The 11,211-nt window shown below is 42.8% G+C and overlaps 1 protein-coding gene and 1 long non-coding RNA gene across 2 annotated transcripts in view; one reads left to right on the top strand and one right to left on the bottom strand.

Moving 5' to 3' along the window:
• The first annotated feature begins 3,107 nt into the window (after positions 1–3,107).
• LOC129096220 (phospholipid phosphatase-related protein type 5-like) overlaps positions 3,108–11,211 on the top strand; it is a 39,337-nt gene continuing 31,233 nt past the window's right edge. The window contains exon 1 of the mRNA XM_054604936.1: positions 3,108–3,218. Within this exon, the coding sequence (XP_054460911.1) occupies positions 3,108–3,218 (111 nt within the window). The remainder of the gene's footprint in view (positions 3,219–11,211) is intronic.
• Positions 9,428–11,211, bottom strand: part of LOC129096221 (uncharacterized) — a 30,575-nt gene continuing 28,791 nt past the window's right edge. Inside the window, exon 3 of the long non-coding RNA XR_008531415.1 lies at positions 9,428–9,497. This is a non-coding gene — a long non-coding RNA (uncharacterized LOC129096221). The remainder of the gene's footprint in view (positions 9,498–11,211) is intronic.

Genomic DNA, 11,211 nt, shown 5'->3' with positions numbered 1-11,211 from the left:
CACGTGTTGTTTTTGTTGTTCTTGCATCGCGTAAATGAGATGATGAACTACCTGATCATGTGATATCCCATGGGTGCATAGACTCACATACTCAGCCATACCATTGTAGGCTGTATCAGAGGCTTTTCCAATTCTGGCATTGGTATTGGAACGACTCTCTTACGTCTCACCTGAAGCTTTAAGTAGAGGGCCATGATGACAGATCTGTGACGTGGAACAGAAACTACCAAAAGGGACTTCATTTCCAGATAGTGGACACTGTTTCTCCCATAGTACTGCATGTTTAAATTGAAGGGGCCATTACCCAGCAGCAACTTGAATACACTTTTTTAAAGGATATCCAATTTTGAATAATTTGTTAAATCTCAGCTTGTTGCTGATTCAGAAGACGAGTAGTTGAATTTTTCTGTTGGATTAAACTCTTGCAGATGAGAGAAGACCCAAGTGAATTTGGGTTACTGAGATTATTACATCTTTAATGCTTAAGTTATTAATGGATATACGGTTATGCTCCTTAAAATATATTGCCGCAGTACTTAATAGCAGTCATTCCCCACCCTCTTCATGTTCACATATACAATTTGTATCTTCATCACGAATGATGGTGAAGATTTTTGTATTTGTGTAAGAAATAAATCCTGTTTTACTTTAAAATGTGCTTAAATGAATCAGATTTCATTTCATGTTTAAAATGTCAGTTCCTGTCATTGTTTCTTGTCTCAAATGTAACATTTCACTGAACCACGGATGGAGACCTGCCCGCATTCCAACGTGGTGCAGCATCTTCCTCCCCTCTCACCAAAAGCCACCATTGATTGGAGAAAGGGCTGACAAAGACCACCGCGATTTGCCCTCAGCCATAAAGTCAGCGAGATAATTGTTGTCAAGGAGATGAGGGAATAGGCTCGATATCTGAGAGGAGAACCAATTGCTGTTGGAATGAATAAAATGATACTGAAGACTGCTGAGGGCACTTGCTTTATGATTGATACAATCATGATTTTAAAGTTCTTGGAAATACTGCACTTGCTGTTTGATTCAAAGAGGATATTAAATACTGGGCCGTCCCTAGAAATAAAAACCGAAGCTGACATTGTTCATCATGAGTGCCGAGATCTGAATGTTAGAAACCTGTGAGCATCTCATGATCTGTCCTTCCTGCTCTTACTTTCCCCACCATCTCCTCCCCCTGTCTCCTTCTATTCCCACTTTGGAGGGCTGAAGCTTTTTTTTTTTTCTTCTACCTGTTATGCCCTGGATTGCTGTTATTTTCCGTTGCTGAGTCTGCTGGCTTTCACCCCAGCCTCCTCACTTCTGAAGAGTCTCCAAACGTCTGCATCATGACTTTGTCTCTCTCTTATCTCTCTCTGTCAGGCTTTGGTTTTTGATCATCGCTCCTCTGTTTCCACTCTACTTCTCCTCCTTTCAACCTCATCTCTCCCCCCCTCCCAACTCTTTTGATTGCCTACCTACAACTGTGTGTGTGTGGTGTGTGTGTGTGTGTGTGTGTGTGTGTGTGTGTGTGTGTGTGTGTGTGTCTGTGTGTGTGTGTGCATTTTCGGTGTATCTTGCAGAATGTACCTTTGTGGGCATCTCTGCATTGGTGAATGAGTTTGTGTGCGTCGTGTACGTGTGCAAGTAGGTGTGCGCATCAAAGCAGGTGTTTGTCCTCTGATGACAGACGATAAAATGATTCTGTTTGTGTGCTCAGACATGATTATCGGTAAAATTGACAACATGGAGCTCACTATCAGCTGTGTTGAAGGTCCCTGGATTACTAATGGATGGATGGCACCAGGCCTAAAGAGTGCTCATTATGATTGAAGACCTTACGTAGTTGGACACGTGTTGCTTTGATTGTTTACTGTAGAGGTTTCCTCCGACATATATGGCACCGTGTAGACCATCATTTATTAGTTTATTGTATTGATAATCTGAATCCGCAAAGTAACTACAGCTGTTGGATAAATGTGATAAGTAACATGTCACCACTGCTTAGTTGTAAGGTTAATTGTTGGTCTGAGATGGGCCTTGAATGTCGGACGTAATCGTATAGGGTCAACTGTTGCCCTGCGTCACCAAAAGCAGCAGCACTTATGTAACACACATGCAGTGTTTTTTTGACTTGTAGCATTTGGGACACGCTCAAAAATATCAAAACTTAAAGGCACTCAAATTCTTCAACAAATTATTATCATAACAGACTATGAAACCCAAAGATGAACTCTAAGCCTGGCGCCACGATAAACAGAGTACTATTAGCACTCCTCTGGAATTCAGACCTCTGTTAAGTGACTCATTGTTGTGATAAAGTTGTGACTAAATCGAGGGGCCAGTCAGGTCTCTCTCCTCACCAAAACCTCAAGCTAATTATTATCCACAGCCAAACTAACAGTTTACTGGTTTACTCGTGATGAGTGAGAAAGTGTCTCAATACAAGTGGTTCAATGTGTTATCTAAATAGCCTGAATTCATTGCTTTCTATGCTTCTCATGTAGGCCTCAAAGTTACCCAGATGATTTTCACATTGTCAGCTAAAAAAAACGTTCCTATGGATGTCAGTTTTTAAGCCCCAACAAAGGCACAAACGTGGCCTGCAAAACACTGCAAATACTTTTTTTTGGGCCAAGCCAAGTGACGGAAGTGCTTTCTGCTACTGAAGCAGTCGTTGATCCTTTCCGGCCTTCATCTTAGTGCTAAGAGTAAACAGCCGTCCATAACAGTATATAACAGTCAATGAAAGTGCCAATCACCTCAACCACGGTCATAAATGTGCACAGAGGGTGTGCACAGATGTGCGGACAGACGGACACACAGACAGACAGGTACACACACACACTAACGAACACATGATCCCCCCTTAGGCTTACTCCTGGCAGAGAAGTCCCACAACTTCATAAACTTTGAGCCACATCTTTATTCTTTTTGTACTTGAGTGAAAATATATTTTAATGATGTCAAGTTCAACATTTGCAATTTTAGCTTTTGCCAAACACAAAATAAGCAGCTATTGTTCTTACTGCACAGTAGCCCTGCACAAATCATGTCTTTTTTGATTCAAAAGTAAACTAAAGCTTTGCAATGACCTTTGACCCCCCCACCCACAGATGATTGACAGTCAGCTGTCGGCACAGAGGAGGGCGATGAGGAGCCTTCCTGAAGACATCGGCCAGCAGAGGACCAGCACCTACATCGTGCCCTGCTTCCTCTTTGTGGAGGTGAGTGTTTGGACACATTTTGTTGTGGTGCCTGTGGAGCCTGACCTTAACATTGAAAGTGGTTTGTCTTCCTTGTTTTTGGTAGTTCTGACCCAACAGTGGTAAATAGACTGCTTTATATAGTTCCTTTTTAAGCACTTTACAGTTATTCATCTCATTCACCAATTCACACAAGGTCCATCATTTAAATAACATAACAAACATACTTATTCTAGCCCCACCCAAGTTGTTTTTACTAAAGCCAACCAAGTAGTTTTGTTGCCTAAATATAACCTTGTAGTTTTATTTTTTTTATGTCTGAATATCTACAATGTTAATCACGTTTTTAAAACTGCGACCGTTATCCGGGAGGAAATGCGTTTGTCCTCGAAAACGTAGTTTAGTTTGTATGGAGGCGTAATTTTGCAGGAGACAGGGTTGTCCTGATCTACAGACGCCCCTTTTTTTTAACAACTGAAGGCAATATTTGCCATATTGTACTTAACCTAAATCTCTGGCTTCCATGTTCTGATAATGTACAGTTGGCAGAAATGAACAGTTGGCTGTAAACTGATGCTGGCGTTGGAGGATTCAGCAAACCTCTGGGAACTGGAACTTGGAGTCCCACAAAGCCGACTGATGGACACATGAAAGCACATTTTACAGACCTCTGCCTGTGAATGCTTCTCTTCCTCACCTCTTTTATTCAAACCCACATTTCCTCCTTCCATCATTTCACATGTTTCTCATGGCAGATTAACAACAATGCCCGTCAGTCGGGTAAATTGCATGAATTAGCCGGCTCCGTTTTCAATTCGCTGACTCCCTAAAGCAGTGATTGATTGGATTGAATTGTCACGAATGGGTAATTACCCTCACTCAATGAATCATTTATAGATAACATTCAGTGGGAAGGCGAAGGGTTTTACCGCTGAGGTATTCACGCAACAAAGGCGCCTCTCAAGTGACCTTTCTGCTCATAAAACTCCTCGATTCCTTTCCTCTTCTTCCCACGACTCTTCGTCTCTCCCTGTAATCCCTAAATGACCTGATGGAGCGCTCATGGCCTCAGCTGCGTTTCCTAATTAATTGGCCTAATTAAGAACGGAAACCCAATTAGCCCGTGCCACCGCTAACGCGCTCCAGGCCTGCAGGTCCTCGGAGCTACTGCAAAGACTTAGCTATTTTTTGGGGGCATTTAAATACAGTCTTTGCTTTCGGATTCACCCTAAAGATGTGCTGTTGCATTCCTATACGGGTTCAGATATTAAAGTTTGAGGTTGGGGGAATGTCGAATGGTGTCATAGAAAGCTATGTAGCTGAGTAGATGAGTCAGAAATTCAGGCTTTTGCAATATTAGAGCTGAGGACATATGGATGTTTTTCCCACCAGTTGACACAAATTGAAGTAAACACGGTGAAATCTTGTTGTTGTTCAGGTTTTCACAGTTTCTAGAGCAAACTGTGTCTTTCTTTAGTGCCCCTGCAATATAGCACCTCAACTGCATCGCCTGAAGGATTCTCCTCAACCTCATTCTTCCTATTTATTTTTCTTTGTACTCATTCACTCATTCACAACATCCTCTCGAGATCACAGATTCTTTTTTCATCTGCTCTTTGTGCCTCATCCCACATGTGAATTCGACACACTTTCCACACAACAATGCCGTTCCTAGCACACCTCTCTGTTACCGCCGCATCTCTTCATAGCGCAAATATCCCACAATCCCCAGCAGGTTTTTACGCGCGGCCGTAAGCTTGCTTTTATTTTTCTTTCATTGTGCTTTGGTGTTGGCTCATTCTCAGCATCCTTTTGAGGAGTTGTTATAATGATTTTCCAGCTTTCTAATTTTTTCATAGTGCTTCTTTAATATCTCTAGGCTTATATCTGACACCGGCGCTCCTCCCCTCCTCCAGTATTCTCTTTGACGGTCTCTTGAGTACTGCCCAGTCACTCTTTTCACACAGATCCTCATCATCACTCCTCTCCTGCACTTATTCCCCTGGGTAATTACATCTTTTGCGCCATGGATCTCGCCATAATTCCCCTTTACTTGTAAAGCTTCCTCTCCTCCCACTCAAAAAGCCTGTCTGGTATCTCAGAAACCTCCTTTCTCCCTCAGCTTCACGCTCCCTCACGGGTCTCTGTCGTCTCTTTTTCACTCTTTTCATTTCCCCCCGTCTCGTATCTGTTCACCCCAATTGCCCTCGCGCTCACCTCGTATCACCCGCTGGAGGGTGCCATGAACATGTACCGTACACTGTGGAGGAGGTGTTACGAGGAGCTGATGTTGCTCTGCTTTCTGCGTTTTCTTTCATACTTTGTCACCTTAATCGTCCCTCTCTCCAGGGTTTCATTTTATTTTGTTCAAACAGGGCCAGAGGTGGGGTGATGTGAATATAATGTGGCTTTTATCACAATATGTGAGCCTGAATGAATCTGTGTATATTGCAGTAGTTTAATAAAGGGCATTTTTTTTAAAATTTGATTCCTCCCTCTTAATGTGTTCACACTGAAGCAGCTCGCTGTAGCATAGCTCCCCCCGGAGGGCACTCGCTCCTTTGTTGTTACATTAGCATCTCATTAGCCATTTCTTTTCAAACGCCCAATCTTACTCCTCTTCCTCTCTTGTGATCTTGTCGCAGATCCCCGTCTTTCTTCACCTCTTTTTCCTCACAATCCGACTCTTGTTCTCTCACCGTCTGGCTCTCTCTTTCTTTTGTCACTTTATCTTTACGGTGACGGGCCTTTTCCTCTTTCGCGGTCAAGTCCCGCTGTCGGTTCATCGCCTCCTTAATCTCAAGCCTCGCCTGCCGTCTCTTAACTCTGATTACTCTATCTCTCCCTCCTCTCTGTTCCCGCTTTCCATGTTTCTTCCTTCCACTGTCTCTCCCATAGTCATCGTTTTCTTCCTCTGCTAGATTAAAATGTGAGAGCCGGCCTTATCGGTTTCCGATACAAAACGAGGGGGAATTTCACGCAGTTTCACTTTTAGTTGCACAGGATAAAAACAGCACAATGGAAAGCAGATAAGTCGCCCTCTCTCTCTATCTCTCCCTGTATCTTTCCCTCTTGTTTTTCGCTCTGTGTTGCTGCTGGTGCTGCCTTCATGCTGCGAAGCCACATGGGGACTGGCCCACAGCCTGACAGAGAGGCAACGCTTCAAAGAACCCTCTTTAAAAAGTCATTTTGATACAACCGATTCCTGACGTGCTTTGGGCACTGCTGGATGGGAGGAGGACGCTGAGTTGGTGTGATCTGGACCAGACTGGCCTGCTGTGAAAACCTGTTCTGAAGAAGACTTATAAAGTGACTACAAGTGGACTCTTTGAGTGGATTTCACTGAGCGTACAACTGGCAACCAGTGAGTGGGGGTGTGGCATCAGCTGTAACATTGGTAAGACGTGATTACAGTGGCTGTACTGTAGTCGCTAATTGGTGGCACCCAGCTCTTTTCAGTGTGTATACAGGCTTTCCAGCTCTGCTGTTCAGTCTCGACTGCCAGCTCAGAGTAGCCATGCTTCCTCATTGTCCTCCTCCTCCTCCTCCTCCTCCTCTCCGCTCCTTCCTCATGCCTCGTTGGCTAAGTCCTCCCGTGGCACAGCGAGTTCTGCAAAGTAAACAGACATGCCGATCATGACACCACATGATTCATTCAGGTCCGCGGCCGATGCTTTCTCTGATGATACTCTGAGGTCTCAGTTCACGTCTGCTTGCGTTCCTCATTTCCCAGGTTCCCTGTAGATGCCCTAATTTGTGCCTGCTTAGTAAATTCTGCCTAGTCAGTAATATAGATAGATAGAATAGATTTTCTTTTTTTGCGTAATGTTTCTGTTTCAGTTTACATTCTACTAATTTGCTAGTTGTTCAATTTCTACCCGACCACCATGCCATTCTCCCCCACTATTATTATTATTATGAGTTAATATTATTCATCACCACTTTTTCTTTTATATTATTATGTAAAGCAGTTTCGATAAAATGTGTTGTGTGTTAAGTGCTATATATGTAAAGTTGAGTTAAGTTGAACATATCAGGCAAGTTCCTTTTGCTTTCGTATTTCGCAAGCTAGCTAGCCAACTAGCTAACCAGCAGACAGCTGGCTAGTTAGCTAGCTTGTTAATTCTACCATGCTTTAAGGCTACACTGGTTGCAGAAAATGTGCCCAACAGCAGGCTGGTGACCAGTAGCAGAGCCGGTCTAACGATCCCTCCGCCTCATTTCCCGCCTCTCCAGATAAGGGCAAGCTAACTAGCCAATTAGCGATCAATCCATCTACGAAGCTGCGTCCACTGTCTCCCCTGATGGCTGTGACAACACTTTACATCCCCACTGACATGTGTTGTCACTGTAACAACTCACAATTATCATCATTTTCATTGGTATCAGTCAAATGACCTCAGGGAACAGTTCAATGTCCGTTTACAGGTCTTTGGGAGTGTTACCTTTTACTGTATGTGAAAAAAGTTGTGTAAAGATTGCGCAAATGTAATGTGTGTGACCTGACCTGACCTACTCCATTTGATAAAGCATTGCCTCTGAACATAATAATACAAGGCAATTACATTTACTGCTTGAAATATTTGGCATAATTAGTTTATAAATATTATTTCTTGGAGAAAGGTGGGTTCTGAATTATTTCAGACAAAGCTTTGTTTTTTTTTTTTTTTTTAATCTGTCTTGTAGCTGATCTAAGACTTTTCAGAGCAACTACAGGATTTATGCTACATGTTTTTGTGTATGAGCATGGACGGCCTCTGGCAACTTTTGCCTTCTTTATTTTTTGTGGTTTAGCTGAGTGGCAGCACAGCATCGTTTGCTCCAATAATTAACAGCATCCAAATGCATCAGGCCTACAGTTTCTTACGACAAAGCATCTTCCTCGATGCATGTGCCCACTTCATCTTTATTCCCTTCTGGGTTCCATACTGCCTCAGAACATCTTCTACCTCCGAGCAACACATTTGCTGCTTGTGTTTACTCTTTTCTAAAGATGTTTTGTTCCAAACTGCTTTAGTTGTGCCAAGAACCCCCCAACCAAACTGTACTCACAATCTCTCAATATCTTAGCACCGTATATGCTTACTAACCTCTAGTAGTCCACTCTCCAAAGCTAACTCCAGATGTGACTTACAAATTCTTCTGTTAAATACTTCTTGATGTAGAAGCGTATACAGCCTCCTTTAAAGCCAATTCTTAATATACAACTAATGATTATCTTTGACCTCTTTATGGGCAATTTATATATCACAGGAGAGTCAGCAAAAAGACAATAATTCATCACATCTCTGAACACATTACCTTAGACTAGTATATTATTGATTAATTCTCTGGTGATAGTTTCCATTTTCGTTATATGAAAATGCTCATACAAATTATTTTCTTGTGTCCCCTCCGTCTTCAACACGCACACCTCCACAAAGACACAGTAACGGCTCATTTTCACATTATTCTCTCCCTAGTTTCCCCCTCATTATCTTTCCGACTCCATGAATAGCACCCGCCCGCCTGTCTGCTGCGCTGGGATTTCTCTGCACTCTGGGTGGATGTTTGAAAGACTTGTTATCTGGCTGCTTCCCACCTGTTATCACTTTAGGGAGGAAAGGAGGAAGGGAGGGGCCAGAGACCCCATATATATATATATATACACACACACACACACACACACACACACACACACACACACACACACACACACACACACACACACACACACACACACACACACACACACACACAGTATAGACTCACATCATCTGCAGATATTGAATAGAGTAGCCTCATATCTAGGCTGCAGAGTAAGACTCTAAACTAAAATTGCTTATGTAAGATATAATCTTGCCCCTCACAACTTTCTGAGCTACAATTATGGGATTCAGGACTTCAGACTGATTCTCGCTGCTGTTGCTCTGAGTGATGTCTACATAAATTGTAACAGAGGATTTCCAAAAATCAAGATTCGCAATTTAGGAAATTGGCATCCTTTCTGGCTCAAGGGCAGATTACGTCAAAGTCAAACTTGTCAGTGGAATTATTTCAATGCCTGTTTAAAGAAGCACATTAAAAAGACAAAAAAAATATACCAATGCAAATCACATAATAGTTTATTTAAGAAAATGAATGCATGTTAATACTTGTTTATATATGTAAGCAGAGAGCTCTGCAATGAAACGTTCCATTGCACTGCAGGGAGCCTGTCAGTATTGTGTGAGCCTGCATCTGCTTTCATTCTTCCGTTTGTAAGATGCGGGGGCATGTTTGCTTGAGGACTGGGGATTTAGTAGAATTCTGTGACTGTTGCTGCAATAAAGAAAAGAAGAAGTGAGAGGGAGGAAGAAAGGGTGAGGGGAGCAAAGCAGAGACTGTAGATTATCGAAATTAAAAAGGAGCAGAACAGACGAAAATGGAGAATGTGTGGTGACCACACACAAAGGGGCCGTAAAGTTTTGTGTAGTATGAACACTTGAATAGCCCTCATTAAAATCATTATTCATAAATGCTAAGGAAACTAGTATGCTTGCTCTTTCGGCCCATGAAATAATGAAGATTGTTTGGACGATCCGGGTAATTTTATACTCGGAAGTGGATCTTATATATTGTTTCATGCACCACTGAACAGCTTTCATAGGAATGAAGTGTGGGCCACTGCTTCCAGTTGTTCTTTTCTACATCCATGGCTATTTAGCTAGCTAGGTTGATAATTCCACCATGCTAAATGCTACACCGGTTACAGAAAATGAGCAATACAAATTTGTCACACGTCTGGCGATAGCGATGTGCTTTCCCACGCTTTGGCAAGAGTGTGCGGATGAAATATTACGTTTTTAATATTTCATCCGCACACCCTTGCCAAAGCGTGGGAAAGCACATCGCTATCGCCAGACGAGTGACAAATTTGTATTGCTAATTTTCTGTAACCGGTGTAGCATTAAAGCATGGTGGAATTATAATTTACTCGTGTAACGTTATTACGCCACTGCTTATTTTAGTCGTTACTGCAAAACCTCACCTCAGTGAGTCCACAACTTGCCATAAATCGGTTTACAGATTACATGGAAGTTATCCAGCTACAACAGTTGCATTGGCAGCTTTAAACATAGAAATGGCCACCGCTTTGACCATCCTGCTACGTTGATTTGAAAAACGGAAAGTCCGCTCTGTTCCTATTCTATCTCTATGCTGTAGATACAGAGAGACAAGTGTGAGTATGTGTGAGATCGGATTTGACAGCAAGGACGATTGAGAGACGTGAAGGGAGATGCAGCAAGTAAGGGGGGGGGACAGAGAGCGGGGGTTTGAAAATGATTGAGGTAAAGATGTTTCTTGACAGATAAGGAGGGAGAAAAAAAAGAACTGATGAATTTAAGATGAAGATAAAATACACAAACAACAGAGGTGCAAGAAGAGCGAGTGAGAAGGAGGGGGGGAGTGCACATGGATGCCCTCAAGATGAATGCCTGCTTTGATCATCTCCCTTTCCCTTGTTGCCTCTTTGTATCTAACCTTTCTCTCCACTTCATGCTCTCATTCAACCTCATTTGCTCTCTTTCACCTCCTCTGCCCTTTTGTTTCCTCTCCTCTCTGCCGCCTTCCTCCGTTTTATTTCCCAGCGGCACGGCCGGCTCTGTCCCCGGCGTGATCTGTGATATACTAATATCTCATTAACTGTTTTATCTGTCTGTTTATCTTCTTCCCTTTCTCACTCCCAGTCCTCTCTTTATGGCTCGCCCCCTCTGGCTCGTCTACTTTCTTCCATCAGTCGGCTCATCTATCTTGCACTCGTCTCGCTTGCCGTGTTGTAATACAATCTGGAGACACCAGGCGGCAGTCAAGCACATTCATTTGCTTGTTATCCATGTTGATTCTATGATATGCAGGTTTTTTTGGGGGGATTTTTGTTCCATCATTTGCATGTTATTTATGCAGATGAGTGAGGGGGAGGGTGGCGTGCGTCTGCTCTTTGGTGTGCAGTTGTTAGTGTCTTTCTGACTGTGTGTGTTTGTGGCCTAAAATT

The sequence above is a fragment of the Anoplopoma fimbria genome, chromosome 9, assembly GCF_027596085.1.
Source record: "Anoplopoma fimbria isolate UVic2021 breed Golden Eagle Sablefish chromosome 9, Afim_UVic_2022, whole genome shotgun sequence".
Classification (NCBI taxonomy): Eukaryota; Metazoa; Chordata; class Actinopteri; order Perciformes; family Anoplopomatidae; genus Anoplopoma; species Anoplopoma fimbria.
The sequence above is the reverse complement of the archived record's forward strand: the minus strand, read 5'-3'. Positions and strand labels throughout refer to the sequence as shown.